General features: G+C 34.4%; 1 protein-coding gene across 1 annotated transcript in view; it reads left to right on the top strand.

Moving 5' to 3' along the window:
• LOC138708848 (sodium/potassium/calcium exchanger 3-like) overlaps positions 1–18050 on the top strand; it is a 67732-nt gene extending 49682 nt beyond the window's left edge. Inside the window, exons 7-9 of the mRNA XM_069839087.1 lie at positions 580–795; positions 3415–3516; positions 10846–18050. Of these exons, the coding sequence (XP_069695188.1) occupies positions 580–795; positions 3415–3516; positions 10846–11180 (653 nt within the window). The 3' untranslated portion in view covers positions 11181–18050. The remainder of the gene's footprint in view (positions 1–579; positions 796–3414; positions 3517–10845) is intronic.
• The last annotated feature ends 596 nt before the right edge of the window (positions 18051–18646 follow it).

Here is an 18646-nt window from a genome sequence, read left to right as displayed (position 1 = left end):
TTTAAAAAAAAGTCATATTTAAAGGAATTAATTAATACTGGATTAGTAAAGGGATTAGAAAGTAACTTGATTTGTGAGATAGAGAGCAATGATGGCTTGTTTAGGAGAGATGTAGATTGGACTTTTTTCACTGCTCATAATTGAAAAGGAAGTCGCGACGTTCCAAAGATTCGTTATATTTTTGTAAAAAAAAAGTATCCTACTCGTTAGGGTTGTTACAAATAGTAAGTTAAGTAGATTTAGCCGTTTATAACGACCTCAACGAGTAGGATACCCTTCTTATTCCATTTCTATTTACCTAAAGAGAAGATAGAGCCAATCTTTGGAACGTTATAACTTCCTTTTTCGTTACCAGCAATGATAAAAAAAATCGTATCTATGTCTCTTTTAAATAAATACTTAATTTTACTGCTGATGCCACTTGCTTGAGTTATGCCAGTGGCTAAATAAATCTTAGATGAAATATATCTATTAACGTTGACATAACTCTCTAATGTATGGCCCTCAATTCTGGAGTATCAGACGAAATACTTGAAAAGGAAAGGTGGAGAAACTTGAACAAATTGTGTTCTGTTTCAGAGGATGATGTGCAGCTGTTCACATGGCCAAGTGACAGCGGTTGTGGCACCAAGTTATGGTGGCTGATAGTGCGGCCAATTGCTTTCTTGCTGGCCGTCACCATCCCCAATTGCCGCTCAAGATGTGGCAAGCGACTTTACTTCTTGACATTCATCATGTGCATCGTGTGGATTGGAGTTGCTTCGTATGTTGTGGCATGGATGATTACTGTCATAGGTAACGGTATACAAAGCATACAAAAACTATATATTATTTTAATGTACCGAAGTACATATGATATTTCCATGCAGATATTCTGCATCATCATACGATGAAACAGTAATGGAACAGATGGGTATCCGGTGTGGCTTAGTGGATAAAGCATCAGCACGTAGAGCTGAAAACCCGGGTTCAAATCCCGGTGCCGGAGAGAATTTTTCTCCGTTCCATTACTCTTTCATAGTATGATGACGCAGAATATTTTTTTATTTTATTGGGTTATTTTACGACGCTGTATCAACATCTAGGTTATTTAGCGTCTGAATGATATGAAGGTGATAATGCCGGTGAAATGAGTCCAGGGTCCAGCACCGAAAGTTACCCAGGATTTGCTCGTATTGGGTTGAGGGAAAACCCCGGAAAAAACCTCAACCAGGTAACTTGCCCTGACCGGGATTCGAACCCGGGCCACCTGGTTTCACGGCCAGACGCGCTGACCGTTACTCCACAGGTGTGGACGACGCAGAATATCTGCATGGAAATATCATATGTACTTCGGTACATTAAAATAATATATATGATATGCGTAAATCACTTCGTGATTTAAGACGGTGCTTATTCCGTCGGATCCCGGCCAACTAGTCACTCAAAACGATTGCACCTCAGCACATGTGTGGACTTCAGTCCTACGTTCATAGACATCTATGATGTAGTGCAGAGGGCGGCCACTAGAGGAAATCCAAGAGTTGGAACTTAAACTGAGACGATTCTGTCTGACACCGGGATGGGTATCCGGTGTGGCTTAGTGGATAAAGCATCAGCACGTAGAGCTGAAAACCCGGGTTCAAATCCCGGTGCCGGAGAGAATTTTTCTCCGTTCCATTACTCTTTCATCGTATGATGACGCAGAATATCTGCATGGAAATATCATATGCACTTCGGTACATTAAAATAATATATATGATATGCGTAAATCACTTCGTGATTTAAGACGGTGCTTATTCCATTGGAACCCGGCCAACTAGTCACTCATAACGAGTGCACCTCAGCACATGTGTGGACTTCAGTCCTACGTTCATAGACATCTATGACGTAGTGCAGAGGGTGGCCACTAGAGGGAACCCAAGAGTTGGAACTTAAACTGAGACGATTCTGACACTGGGATGGGTATCCGGTGTGGCTTAGTGGATAAAGCATCAGCACGTAGAGCTGAAAACCCGGGTTCAAATTCCGGTGCCGGAGAGAATTTTTCTCCGTTCCGTTACTCTTTCATCATAAAAAAATGTAGCTACAGCCCAGAGAAATTGTTTCATAGTATTTTATTGCAAACTTATGAAGAAATATGCAAATTTATTTTTATGTTCAAAAGAGTCTATTATTATGATACAAGGTTGGGAAGTGCTTTTACAAAATCGAGAAGTTTGATATTTTGTAATGCACTTCATAAACATGCTGTTATTGTTGTTGTTATCTAATGGCGAGACTTAAAAATTCAATCCATGAGTCTACTGGCATTCCAGTACAGTTTTGAGAGGTTCTTAGTCTTCTGGAGAGTAGGATCCAGTTTTCGGCAATGAAGTAGATGTTCTGCATTAATTTTAGTGCTTTGGTCCTTGCAGATAGGGCAGTGTTCAAACTTATAAATTTCCATATGATAAAGGTGTGATGCTAGACAGTTATACTCAGTGTTTAGTCGGAAGACTGCTATTGCTTCTTTTCTCGGTTTGGTTTTGTTCACCTGCCACGTTTCTTTAATATTTCTCCAAATTTTGTCCTGGGATAATTTCGATGCTTCTGCGTGAAATAGATCATATAATACAGTCTGATCCATTTGGGTATGGATAATATTAATTTATTATTATAAAGCTATTATGATACTAGGAAAAATTTCTTGCTGGTTATATTATGATTAAAACATGGGAGTTTTCATATATGACAATCAACAATGCATAATCTGAAAGGACAAATGAAAGCCATAGATGATTAAAATGGCTACTACAAATCAATAGTGGGCACAATGTGTTCTTTGGTATGCTAAATTTGAGAGTGTTAAAAGAGTTCAAAGGGAATTTCGACATGAGTATGGTGTGCATAATGAACCTAAAAGGATTCCATAATGTTGTGGTATCGAACATTTGTAGAAACAGGTTCTCTGTTTAAAAAAAAAAAAAAAAAAAAAAAAAAAAAACATGCAGAAGGTCGCAGGCGAAACCCAGTACGAGAAGCAGCTATCTCTTGGCTTGGCTCCCAAACTCCCCAGATCTAACCCCTCCTGACTTTTTTGTGTAGGGTTTTGTTAAAGACATTGTCTATTCACAGAAACCCAGGAACATTGATGATCTGAGAGTAAAAATTATTCAAGCTTTTCAGCAACTCACCCCTCTTATGTTACAACGGACATGGGCTGAATTGCATCACCGTTATGAGTTGTGCAGGGTGCGCAATGGGGGTCATGTTGAGCTCTGAGGAATCTTCTATCTTTTAATGTTGTATGCACAAAGTTTAAACAAATAAAGTTCAGTAGTAAATATTTTATGGTGTTTTTATTTGATCCATACCCAAATGGATCATCCTGTATATTTTGCATTGAAAATTTAGAGCAATATTACTCCAAAGCCTTGTTCTTTTCTGTTGTAGGAGATACACTGAACATTCCAGATTCTGTGATGGGTCTCACATTCATGGCAGCAGGAATGAGTGTTCCGGAAGCAGTATCCAGTGTGATTGTAACTAACCAAGGTACTCAAAACCAGACTATTTCCCAAGAAAAAAAAAAACAGAATAAAGGAAAGGTATGCAAAAATTAATTTGCATGGAACTTCACTATATCCTAACTCACAATCAGTTCGTATTTCATAATCATAACTTTACGGAACTGACATTCATCCAATAGGTTATTAATTAACTAGCCAAACCCGTGCGCTCCGCTCCACCTGTTAGAAATAAATATAAAGTAATTACATAATTAAAATAGGACATTTGATCCAGGGAACTTTCGTGTTTGATAGAAGGATAAATCGTTTATTATGTTACTTAATTTAAATTGTATTGAAAAATTAAAATGCGATCATTTTGATCCAGAGACCACTCATTTGGTCATAAAAATTATTTTAGGAAATACAGGAAACGAATGCCTATCAAGTTTTCTGTGCATAAGAAGCTATTTTAATCTTACCTGTCCTCAATTCACTCAGAAGTTACTGTAATAACATTATAGCATTATGTCCATCTAGAGAAACTACACTTTCCAATGGTGAATTAATAATTAATTATACAAATCGGTTAATTTAGCTTCCGATATTACTTCATACAAACACAGAAACATTCTCTGTAAGCTACTGTATGTTTCATAGCTTTCGATTGTTGTTGTCCAAGGCCCCTTATAGACGAAGTCATTTGTTTTTTATTTCATTACACCGCCTTAGATGGCATTGTTATTGTAATTTTGAAACTCATTTATCTCATTAAATATCAGTCCTATCAAAGTTTTGCATGGAATAAAACTTATCGGAAATTATTTTTAAAGAAACTTTTCTTATGTAATATTTTTCATGAAAATTAATAATAAGGGAGATATTTCGATTTATTTAATTCATGCCCCCTTATAACCCCCCTTTTAAATAAAATATTTTGAATGCCATATAGCCTAAATTCTAAGTTACAACATACTTAATTTATATTCCAATTTTCATATAAGTCGGTTCAGCCATTATCGCGTGAAAAGGTAACAAACATCCAGAGAGAGAGACAGACAGACAGACAGACATACAAACAAAAATTTCAAAAAAGCGATTTTCGGTTTCAGGGCGGTTAATTATATATGTTAGGACCAATTATTTTTGGAAAAACGAAAATTACCAGAAAAATTTCGGCTACAGATTTATTATTAGTATAGATTCCAATCACAATTCAAGGAACTTTCCTATGGGAAGAATTAAACTTGTGTTAATACATGCCTGATCGGATGGTTCATTTTAATAATCTGTATTATTTAGAGCATTTATACCCACTTAAGTTTATGTTCAAGCAGTGCAAACATTCAAGATAATATATCGATAAAAAAATTGTGAAATATTTTACATTAGGGCCTACTGAAACAAATAACAGAAATGAAAATCACTCATTTATTATTATTCATCAACTCATCAATTTCATTCATTTCCTAGTTTATTTAGATACCCTGAGTTTCAAAGAAAGTGAAACACATTGATATGTATTGTTAACATATCCAAGTACAAAGACATACAAAGCTTTTAACCCTTGCATGACCAGTTCTAGTTTATGGCAGTGAGGCATGAACGATAAGGATATGTGATGAGACGCGGTTTACAGCCGAAATGTAATTCATGTGAAGAACTGTGGGATGTTCATTACTTGACCATAGTCGGAATAACGACATTCTCAAAGAACATAAAATTCATCCTATTGACAATTATCTACAGCAATATAGACTCCAATGGAAAGAGAATGTCAAGAGGATTGCTCGTACTAGGCAGCCTAAACAAATCTTATGTCCTAAGAAAACGAAGAAATTTAGGACAGCCTAAAAACACAGGCACGAGACCATAACAGATGCACTGGGATCTAATACATAAAAGCTCATCATGATGATATATCCACTGTTTGTTGCCTTAAACATGATTAAAAGACATGTAAAAACCAAAAATCAATCATGGATTTCAAAAATGCATCTCTCTTCCATTATGACAACTGTAAGTTTCCTGTTTGAATGCATTAAAACAGCCTAAAGTGACAAATTCTCAGTGTACTTAAGTGTTTCACTTTCTTTTAAACTTAAAGTCTATTTTCTTACTCATCACCAGGGAACGGATTTATATGGACTAAAAATATATGAAATATGTAAATATATATGTAGTTATTTTTACCAAAATATGGAATTAAATATGGATTTTTACCAAAATATGGAATTAAATATGGACTTAAAATTATAAAAAAATGACTATGTACGTTAAATATTGGTACATTTTAATCAAACTAAACAAAAAATATAATGGACGTACCTTATCTTCCAATGTAGTTTCAACAAAACACAATTTTTATTGTCTGTTACCATAACAATAGGTTACAAACATTTCTTTCAAGTGCTGAAAAGTGAATCTTCTTCTATTGTCTCTGAGGATAGATTTATACTGACTAAAAGAGCGTTCGACGTCACAAGAAGTAACTGGTACATAATTCAATTTCACAATGTCTGCTGGGGATAAGTCCAAGTTAATCTTCACTGTTGATTCACCACTCATCACAGCAACAACCTTTTGTAGTTCTTCATATCCAGGGTTTTTTGAAAGTACAGTGTCCACCTTAGCTCTTACTGCATCTGCAACTTTACCTCTACCACGATTCAGTTGTTCCACAGTACTATTTATAATTTCAAAACTTTCAGATAGTGAAAGGTGCCTATTTTGGAGACTTTTGAGCGTTTTTATGATGCATGAAAATGTATGCTGAATGTGAGCTAAGTCATTCTTCACACTTATGTCACAGGTAACTGTTTTCGCAGTATCAATTGAGACTGCATCTTCAGAGTCCAATGCAAGGAGAACATTGTTAATAGAGTCTATATGTTCGGCATAATATTCAACTGCTTCTAGCCATGTACCCCATCTAGTTAAAATTGGCTTTGGTGGCAATGGAATTTCAGGGTACATTTCTTTCAACACGTTAACTCTACTGGGAGCTTTGAGAAATACTTTTTTCACTGATGAAATCAACAAATCTACTTTAGGGAAATTGTCTCTGACCACTTCTGCCACACGATGAAATGCATGCGCCACACAAGTAAAATGAGTCAATTTAGGATATACAACAGATAATGCTTGTCCAGCTTTGACCATATAAGGGGCAGCATCGCTAATAAAGAATAACACATTATCGTACATAATACCCTTTGGCCACAGGATACCCATAGCTTCGTTGAACAGTTTAACTATAGTTTTGTTATTGCACTTTTCTAGAACATCACAATGTAAAAGAATTCGTTCAGAATATTGTTCACTTAACAAACCGATAACTACATTACCAACAAGTCTACCTTCTTTGTCGGGAGTCTCATCAATGGAAACCCAAATTGAACTATCTTTAATTTCATCTCTTATCTTCTGTATTGTCTCATCGTAGATGGATGGAGCATACGTCTTCCTAAGTGTTGACTCATCCGGGATTGTATGTTGAGTATATTTTTCAAGGAATTCCCTGAAGACCTTATTCTTTAGTTTGTAGAGAGGAATATCAGCAGAGATGAGAGAACGGCACAGGTCGATGTTAAACTCAGATCTTACATTCGATGTTGTTGGTTGTGTTAAAAACAATTGTCTCTGCTTGGAATTTAGTTGTTTGTTGGCCTGATGTTTACTAGTTGTAATGTGTTGTTGCACCAGGAACTTTTGTGTAGATGATACTGCACACTGACACAAATTACAAAATAATATTTTATTGTCAGTTGATAAACCATCTTCTTTAAATTCTGAAATGTAACTTGTTAGTTTTGATTTTAAATTGACTGAATGACGTACTTTTGGCATATTTACCGTCTTTATAGTATGATTTACAAAACTGAACCTATGTGTACTCTGACTGGCATTTAACTGTTGAGCTGCACAACTGAAGTCTGTTAAAAATTTTAAATTAAATTAATACAGTTTTGTAACTTACTTTCCCATTGTTGATAGGACTGCTAATTTTCAAATAACTCTGATGTTAAAGGGATTACTGAACATGTGTTTAAATCTCTATTGTTGAAATGTATTTTTAAAAGTTAATGGAATTTTGTTTTGTTTTATTGTTAAACCTAATATAATATGGACTGTTTTATATGAAATATGGAAAATATATGGAAATTAACGAAAATATGTACTAAACTCTAAAATATGGAAAAATATGGAAAATAAAAGTAGGATTTTTCAACCCTACACATTGTGAAACATAAAGATAATGCAAAATATAAATTATATTAGCTTTATAAGTAAATATGTATTTACATATAAATCCTTTCCCTGCTCATCACTGTTTTAAAAAAAGAGCTATGTAAAAATGGTTACTATAGCAGACTTTTAAATGTTAAAAAAGTCGACACATTCTTTCTTTAAATGGTGTGGTTGTGCTTTTCCAATTCACTGTGGGTTGAAGCAAGGAGATGCGCTATCACCTCTACTTTCTAACTTTGCTTCAGAATACCAGTATGCCATTAGAAAAGTCCAGGAAAACATAGAGGGTTTGGAATTGAACAGGTTACATCAGCTGCTTGTTTATGCGGATGACATGAATGTGTTAGGAGAAAATCCACAAACTATTAGGGAAAACACTGGAATTTTACTTGCAGCAAGTAAAGAGATAGGTTTGGAAGTAAATCCCGAAAAGACAAAGTATATGATTATGTCTCGTGACCAGAACACAGTACGAAATGGATATATAAAAATTGAAAATTTATCCTTTGAAGAGGTGGAGAAAAAACCAAGTACCTAGAAGCAACAGTAACAAATATAAATGACACTCCGGAGAAAATTGAATTCAGAATAAATATGGGAAGTCCTTGTTATTATTCGGTTGAGAAGCTTTTATCATCCAGTCTGCTCTCGAAAAAGCTGAAAGTTAGAATTTATAAAATAGTCATATTACCGGTTGTTCTGTATGGTTGTGAAACATGGACTCTCACTTTAAGAAAGGAACAGAGGTTAAGAGTGTTCGAGAATAAGGTGCTTAGGAAAATATTTGGGGCTAAGAGTGATGAAGTTACAGGAGAATGGAGGAAGTTACACAATGTAGAACTGCACGCATTGTATTTTTCACTTAACATAATTAGGAACAACGTTTGAGATGGGCATGTAGCACATATGGGTGAATCTAGAAATGCATATAGAGTGTTAGTTGGAAGACCTGAGGGGGAAAAGACCTTCGGGGAGGCCAAGGCGTAGATGGAAGCATAATATTAAAATATATTTGAGGGAGGTGGGATATGATGGTAGGGATTGGATTAATCTTGCACAGGTTAGGAACTGATGGTGGGTTTATGTGAGAGCGGCAGTGAATCTCCGGGTTCCTTAAAAGCCATTTGTAAGCAAGTGGTTTTGCATAGATTTAAATAAGAACTGTAAAAATCAAAGTCTGTTGTTTTTTCAACAACACTCATAGCCACTCTCACATAAATACTCAATTCCCCGCTCATTTTTCTGCATGAGGTCTAGAAGATGTTTAAATTTAAAGAAAATACTTAGTTTTAATGAAAACGTTTTGTGTAAAAAGTACTGTATTCACTTTAATTTTCCTAAAAATTATTATAGGCCTACAAGCTCGCACTAGGCACTTTTCGATGTACAGTAGTGGCAAAAAAAAAACCCGGACCGACCCTTGTAGCTGATTTCAGAGTCACAGATTCAAATGTTGCTAGTCACAAAATACATTCATCTTGTATAATTAATTGTAACAATGAAATTTATTGCATTTGTTCGATTCTTACTGTCTTTTGTTTCCTTCAGTGCCTCAAACTTAGAGACGAAAAAACTTTGAGAGTTTTAATTTCATCTGGCATCAATATTACATTTCTACCTCTATTCGGCAAAGATAGCTGCGTATTTTTACGTTGAATAGCAGTACATACCTCTGGCTTCACTATCCATATTGAAATTACCACAGTTTGACACAATACACAGCACAGGATTCTTTTGTATCAGCTACAAGGGTTGGTCCGGTTTTCTTGCCACTACTGTACAATCTTAGAAAAAGGTTTTATCGCGCAGATACTTTATAAGTCCCAGAAAGAAGGCAGTCTGCATGATCAGAGGATGAGCGACCTGGTTCACAAGAGGAATAGTTGAGGTAATAAAATTAGTTGTGTTTCGTTGTATGTCTGATCATGTGCACTGCCTTCTTTCTGGGACTTACAAAGTATCTGTGCGATAAAACTTTTTTCTAAGGCTGTACGATAGTTGCATTCTTCAGCTAAGTCAGGGCTGGGCACATTACGTGATTCTGAGAAATGAGCACTGTGTGCTTTAAAGAGTGCGTCTCGCGAGCGCTGTGACGTAAGCATACTGTACGTCATTCAGTGTCGATGCAGTGGTGACTCTGCAGTATGAGACGAACTTTGAAGATGGAGCTTCCGCTCATACACTAAAGCGGCCCACTACTCCCAATGCTTGAGGAGGAGTTCTTTTTGGTAGAGAGCAGTGGATTAGCAAAGTGTTTAATTTGGCATAAAACTCTCCAACTGATTAAGAAAGTCAATATCCAACGACATTATTCTTTACAACATGCTACTGAATATGACAAATATGTTGGTAATGAACGCCATAAATTAATACAACTTAAAGAAAATGTTTCTCAGATACATTATATTAGAGTATCTATTTGATATTTACATTGCATTATAAGTTATTATACATTTAGTAATATATAATTTTAAATTATAGAAATATTATGATATATCATAGTATAATATATTACAGTTCATGATATATTATATTATGTATTAACAGGATGACAATAATGCACTTAGTGAATCGGCTAAGAGAATTAGCTACAAAATTTGCCACGAAATTGCAAAGGAATTGAAAACATTCAACGATGGTGAATTCATCAAGCGATGTTTAATTATATTGGCAGATGAACTCTGTCCACAGCAAGAAGGGGAAGTGGAAGTCATATGCCTCGTAGAACCGTGGTGAGGAGATTGCAGTATGTGCGTATGAGTTATGTAAATAAGCCTAATGATTTGTGTGTGTGCATAGAGCGAAGTTTATTTCATTAAATTAATAAGAGTGTTATAAATTCTGTAATGTACAATGGATTGATGTAATATCCTTATAAACTATTATGTACTGACAGACAATGACTAGAACAACCGTGGCTCTTGTTATATTAATGCAGGGAAGGTAGCTGTAATGCGAGTCCGCCACTGCGTGAGCGTTCTGCTCTGGCTTGGAATTGAAGTGCCTTGCGGAGCAAGAGCAGCTCTGGCCGGGTAGACTGAGCCGCTCTCATGCCCGGCCCTGAGCTAAGTAATATGCACTACATTTGTAATGTTAAGAGTACTGAACCCTCTTTTTCTTGCAGGACATGGTTCCATGGGTATCAGCAATTCAATCGGGTCCAATACATTCGACATCCTGTTGTGCCTGGGACTGCCATGGCTCATTAAGTCAGCATTTCTGCCTGCAGAGAATGGACACTATGTCCGTATCAACTCCGGAGGCATGGGCTACAGCGCAATCTCACTATTCTCTACTCTTTTTCTTCTGTACCTCACTTTCCTGCTCAGCGGTTTCAAGTTGAATCGCAAGGTGGGCGCCATCTGTCTCTTCATCTATGCTGTGTTTCTCATCGTGGCTGCCCTCATAGAACTCAACATTTTCTTCCCTGTTAATCTACCGGTTTGTGGACGAGGCTGAGCTCAGTCTCGCTAAAGCACTTGCAATATCATTGGATACTTTTGTTCAGATTGATTCACTGTAATCAACAAACAGTAACCAGCTTATACTTTCCATTTGTCTTACATACAAAAACTTGCCCAGACATGTTCAAACATTTTTAACAAGAGCCAGAACAGGTCACGTTGTCACACAATGGTACCTACACCGATTTCACATTTCTGATAATTCTACTTGTCTGTGATGTAATAACCATGATGAAGATCTGGAATACATTCTTCTATACTGTCCATCCATAAACCACAAAAGAAGTAAATTAAAATCATCAGTACCAATTGCAGAAGACAGCCCTGCAGTATATATTGACTACACCCCAACTCTGGCTACTAGCAACAGGCATCTATAATGAACACTGATCAAAATACCCCTCATTTCTCGTGAAAAACAACAACTGAATAGACTACAGTGGACTATAGTGGAATTATGTTGTCAGCAAAAAGCTGGATACATTAAGAAGATTGATTGATTACATGACCATCAACAGGCAATAATTTAAAATGAATAAAAAGCCATTTAGAAAACCTGAGAAGCATATTTCACATGAAAGGTTAAATTTAAACCGTGTTTCATATGACAATGAATGAAACAAATGTTCAAAAAAATAAATATGCTGTTCTGTTGGGTTTAAAAAATGGTATCAAAATGTTCATTTTGACATGCACTAAAAATATGATCTTTCGAATAAATAACTTAGAGAAAGTTTCATAATTTTTATAAATCCTAACAAATGCAATTCTAGCAATAACACTGAAACTTAAAAAAAGTTAATGTTTCTAAACAAAGAAAATTTTCAGTGAATATCACCAGACACATCATAAAATGAAAACTACATTCCTTAGAGAGATTGAAAGTAAAGAATAAGTCAGAACAGAAAAATAGCGGCTAATAATTTCGACTTGTGCACACGTCTGTGAATAGCTAATCGTGCTTTGGTGAGATTTCTATTTTATGTTATCTTTAAAATTGTTTTCTAGTATTTTTACCCATTGTGGATGTTAAATTTTAGTAACAAACTGAGATAGAGAAATAAATTTTCCTCCTTCATCAACTACAGACAGAGTTTTTTAAACAAGACTTACCGGTATGTAAAAGATGATTTTATAACCATAGAATATTCAATTAAAGTGCTTGGAATATAGGCCTAATATTCAATAGAATATTCAATTAAATGACATGCCACAAAAGCTAAATTCTACAGAACGCGTCTTCATTACAAACACATAAATCTCTCATCAGAATCATAAATACAATGCCAAAGTTAAAGGTCCGCAGTTTTCGTTTTTGGAAGGCTGGTCCTGTGTTAACTTAGGTGATTGCTAAAGCCTACTGTAATATAAGTCGACTGTTAACATGTTTTTTTTTTTTTTGCTACAGCATGTGCTGACTTCTCTTGCAGTGAATTCTGCAAAGCTTTTGTCTTTGTCTGCTGTACAACTTGCACCGCATTTGCAACAATAGAGTCTATGTTATTCTCAGGGGTGAGCAAAATACTGACATCCCAGTATTTTAAATACAAAATAAGTTACTTCCAATAGTAGTATTATAAATACAAATACAAAATACTTTTAAAAAATTAATTTATATTTCAAATACTCGAAATACATTTATATTTTTCAAATACTCAAAATACATTTATTTTTCAAATACTCGATAAGACATATCAAGAAATATGAACATTTAAGTTTCAAAGCTCAAATATTTCGATTATTCATAATTTATTAACAATGTATTTAATTACTTATGTAGGCCCTATCATAAATCATAAAATATAGTCTGCTGGTATAAGGAATTTTACAACATCTTTATTCAATGGCCATCAAGCTATGTTGTACATTCTGATTTAGAGGTTTTACGTTTAAAATAGTGAAAACAACCATCATGTTTTTTATATATATATATATATATATATATATATATATATATATATATATATATAAATATGAACACTATGAATTAGATACATATGACATTACTATTGTACAATTTGTACAGTTTTGTAGAACAAGTACAATAAAATGTTTGAAGTTCCTGTGAAGACAATATTTTCAATATCTTTTATATTTGTGGATGTGTTCAAATCATAAAAATTGTTTTCATCGTCTTTGTCATCTGAATTGAACAAAGGTGTAGCAGACAACTGCTCAACTGATTTTACACACATACACTATCCTCTTCTTATCATTTGGTGAAGTAGTGTTAGGTAGCCATCTCATCTTAACGAGTTACCAAAATAACTTCATTTGCTTCTGGAACCAGATCAAATACTGCTTTAAATATCAATGACAGTGAACTTATTAAGGATGGAGTTATAGGAAGAGATAGCGTAGATTTCTAAGTAACACAATATTTAAAATGTTTTTGAAAGAAATACTCCTTTTGTAGCCAGAGCGAGAAACTTTAAATCCTGCAGACTCAAAAGTTTGGGGGAAAAAAAAGTGTTTTCTAGTATATTAAGTACAAAATACATCAATTTTATGAACTTAAATGACAAATACGAAATACTTCCGAAAATACTTTCAAATTATAAAATACAATATACAGTGAAACCTCTCATTTACGGACACTGAAGGGACATAACAATCTGTCCGCATCTGGGAGGTGTCCTTTATTGGGAGGGAGGCTCCCCAATCTAACAGTAAAGTTATAATATGCATTATGTATCCCTTCACGCTTTAAATGAAATGTATTACTGTAGTTTAATTCTTAATACAGTCTACTGCACTGCAGTAAATTCTTTGCAACTTTGAACTACAGTAGATAAGACCGAAAAAGGAAAATACAGTACTGTGCCATGCAATTTTATTCTAGGTCTACAGTTAAGCAGTACTGTAATTTACAGTTTTCAACTTAACCTTTACGTTCAGGTGCCATGTCTCTCGAAACAGAACAACTGATTGAAGTTAACAGAATAATCCTACTAACCCTATCATGTGTCGAATACAATTTCACGATCGTGGAAACCTTGGACACATCAGACAGGTTAAATTGTGTGACTTTGTTTATCCACCCGCTTCCAGCTAACAAGGGGTAGCCGGCTGGGCTAGTGGTAGCCTACGAGACCCTTATTGTCTTCTTTCATGTTAAAGAATTTCTGTACAGTTCTCAAAACTAAATTTTCCATTTTTGTAACACGTTATGTCTTGAAATCCAAGTTCTGTCCGCAGTCAGGAGGTAAAGCAAGCTTTAGGACTGTGAAACAGCTGTCCATGTCTGTGTTTGAAAGTGTCCATAAACGAGAGTTAAATTCATCATTATTTCTATATTATTTCAGTTGGGACATAAAAATCTGTCCGTATATGAGGAGTGTCCGTATCTTGGGGGTGTCTGTAAGGAGAGGTTTCACTGTACAATTGTATTTTAAATACATGGATTTCAAATGCCACCTAGCCCCGGTCATTCTTACTGTACAAGAGGCTCATATGTTACATGCGTCAGATTTGGGAAATTTAAATATATCACCGCAGTCTGTAAAATACTCTTCTTGAACACAAAAATGATCTGTTTGAATTCATACCAAGGAACGTATTTCTCATTGCATGGTTTGGATATGCTTGCGATAGAAGTAGCTTTTCCAGGATTACTTCCTCTTTCAAAATAACTTGTGTACCTGGGAATAACTTGATATCATCATGGACAACCTGTATGTGCTCAGCAGTGTGCTTAAACTTGTAATCTGAGTGTTTGCCTCTGCCATCTGGCTTTACATAATACGTCCTCGCGAATACTGTAATCTATGAACTATCATGAACTCCATTTGTTTACTTTAAAGTTGTATACAACTTCCAGGACGAAGACTCTTCCTTGGTTTTCTTTAAATAACTTCTCTTCTTAGGTACATCATGCATATATAAGAAAATAGATACTGGTATTGATTCTGTGTATCAAATTTCTTGAGATCCAAAAATGTATCAAATAAGGATTCTTCTGTCCCTTTTAGTTGAGATCAACATACACTTTCTCCCGAAAGACTTTGAACTGATAGGCCTATTATTTCTTTTTCTGTGTCATTTGTTTACTGATGACTCTGAAACAAAAAAAATATAATAATGATAGTATTAATATTTATTTAGAGAAAAAAGGGAATATTTAATGCATTTCATATTTCTTAAAAAAAAGTCACGTTCCCTCTATTTTTGTTCATATTTCATGTATGGTAGCACTGTGAATGCCCTTCTCTCAGACGCACATATTAATAGTTTTAAAACAAAGGACTAAATAACTACAACAGACCACAATCTTCTATAATAATAATAATAATAATAATAATAATAATAATAATAATAATAATAATAATAATAATAATAATCATTCTCTTGTATGAGGTCCAAATTACATTAAAAATAAATTCGGTTACTAGGTTTCAAACAATAACAATTTTTTTTTCAACTTTTAGAGTTACAGTAACTTATACTACAGTAAATTATAATGGCATGCTAGTCATTATTTTCTTACCTCTAGTAAATCATCTCTCGATACCTCTTCATATGTTTCACTAAGAATGTATTCTTTATCTTCATCTGAACCAGAAAAATCAGTTTTATCACATGAAGAACTGAACAAACGTTACCTATGTTTTAATTTTCCTTAAGAGTCTCTGAGAATACATGAGTACTTATTACTATCCATTAACATGATATTTTGTGGCATATCATTGTCTAGCACAAAAAACATGTAAGAAACAGGAGCTTCATAGATTACGACAGTAACTAGAAATGCCAACTATTGAGACAATTGGGTAATTAGCAAGGGACCGCTGGTCTTTTACAAGGTACATAGGCTATGTGTCAAGGTTAGTGAGTTAGCTGAGGAACTTAAATCATTGAAATCTTTTCACACATTCCTCAGCCTCACGTCACTTAGATATCCCCTCAACTCACTAACTTGTCACATACCGGTCACCTGTGGTCCCTTGCTAATTACAGAAAATTAACCTGGGGTGAAATTTCGATCTCTCTCCACACTACACACGGGAGAAGAAACGCACTTAAATCACATTCCTCGGCTTCACGTCACTTACTGTAAATGACCCCACAACTAACCCACTAAACTTCTCACATACCTCGGCCTTATGTCACTTAGCTATTCCTTCATTTAATTCATCTAACCCATAAGTTAACGAAACGCAAATCAGACGTCAGTCTCGTGTGTGGTGTGGTGAGATATCGAAGATTGGCCATATGGTAAAATGGAAACATTTACCAGTTTATTTACTTATACTATTCACACGATTCTACGCAATAAATCTCACACTTACATTTTAATGAAGAAAGAACTCGGTAACACTTTCCATCGCACTTTTGTTTGGCTTCATTTTTATGTTCATTTGCACTTTCCTGGCGGAAAAAACGTCACTATTTTACGATTGCTTATGCTGTTCAAACTGGCGGCTGCTTGATGATGATGATGATGATGATGATGATGATGATGATTCCACATTCTCTCAAATAATTCCAATATACCCAATTTACTGTCAATGGTTAACACTACAAGTTTCTTTCCACAAGATGTTTTGAGCAAGATATTAAGCATTGCCGGTTATATATTCAAAAGCTGCGACCAAAAAGGTTTTTTGCAATCCGAAATGCTCGTGGAAGCAGGCTCACTTCTCGACTGCAAATTTACACCAACACGTCATATATTAGAATAATTTTAATAGGTTATTTAGCAACATTGTATCAACTACTTAGTTATTTAGCGTCGACGGAATTAATGATAGCGAGATGTATTTGGCAAGATCAGACTCAGGAGAAACAAATACAGAACCCATACCAAAAGATTCTGTATCAAATGTCGTTTCAGACCGGAAGTAATAATAAAGACGTTCGTACCAATCTCATCACAAATAAAATACCTCCAGCTATGTTTAACAAAACCCTGAATATGAGAAATTGTGACAATATGAAAATAGCCCTCAAAATAATAATAATAATAATAATAATAATAATAATAATAATAATAATAATAATAATAATAATAATAATAATTTCACCGTTGAACGGAAAAACTTTAAAATAATATTAATTTACATTATTAAAAGGCATAATAAAATGCACGGTTATATCACATTCTTATTTCAGTCGTAATAATAAGAAATACATAACCAAGAAATATCACGGACAATTTCAAGGAACTTATTCACTATGGTACATCTTCATTTTTGGAAAGACTCTCTTTTAAATTATACTCTCGCCAGTAGATACCTAGAAGATACATATGCAGCAAAAATAAAATTACGTCAACCATAAAATGAATTAATAAAAAAAAAGTAATTTATAAATACGAAATATAGACGACATTAAGAGATATGGATCATTATGAGGAGACAAAGAGGAAGTCAGAAAATAGAAAAGGTTGGAGAATGCTGGATTTTCAGTGAAAGACCTGCCCTTGGGTAGAACACTATGAAAGAATGAACGAATGAAATACGAAATGAGTTAAATGTTAATGAAGTCTTTACAAAATATAGATTAAAATGACAAGAGTATCTATTGAGAATGAAGCCACAATGGATCTCATTTTAAATGTACAATTACATGACCGAGAATAAAACAATATTAAGATACTGAAAAGCTTTGAGATCAGTTTTTATAGAACAGTGGACCTAAGTGGTGTGGCTGTGGTTGATAGTTACGTATTATTTTTAATTGTTTCTTCTTAGAAGTATCTAATTCATCTATATTTCTTATTATTGTTAGTACAGTGTATACATTAACATTTTTAAATGTATTTATTGTTATTATTTAAACGCTCATATATCATCATTTCACACAACAATGTTATTACTTACTATTGTACTATAAACTGTTTTAAAAATAAATATTTTTAAGCATTTATCTCATTTGACATTTAAATTTACATAAAAACATCCTTTTACTTATTTTCCAATTTGTTTTCTGCTAAAGTAGCTAGTAAGAATATACCACTACGGTTAGAGAATATATTGCTGTTTTGGCAGGTAATGTAAGCACTACCTCTTGGAATGATGTTTATTAGATAACTGAGAATTTAACAGTGATGGCACAAGGGAAGGGAGTATTCTAGAAAATATTGTGCTAAAACAATCTTCATTCAACAAAAATTCTATACAAGACACAATTCAAGTTTCTGGACATGGAAAGCAGATGTAATAGTCTTAAGGCTCATCCTTCTTTAACGCAGTCATATTTCCTACTACAGAACACGGTAACATTCAAACCACATCTGTAAGCAAAATTGAATTTATTACGAGAGTCGTTAAAAAATAATGCCTCCTATTTATTTTCATGGAAACTACAACAGATACAGGGAGCATAATAATACAGTTAAATAGAGCAATGTTTCAGCTACATACAGTTATTTTTCCACATAGTCACCACCATTTGTTATGCAGTTTTGCCAGCAATGAACAAAAGCCTGTATGCCGCCCTCATAACAATCTGAACCAGCAG

Source organism: Periplaneta americana, chromosome 11, assembly GCF_040183065.1.
Source record: "Periplaneta americana isolate PAMFEO1 chromosome 11, P.americana_PAMFEO1_priV1, whole genome shotgun sequence".
Classification (NCBI taxonomy): Eukaryota; Metazoa; Arthropoda; class Insecta; order Blattodea; family Blattidae; genus Periplaneta; species Periplaneta americana.
Note: the sequence above shows the minus strand (reverse complement) of the source record. Positions and strands in the feature narration are given on the sequence as shown.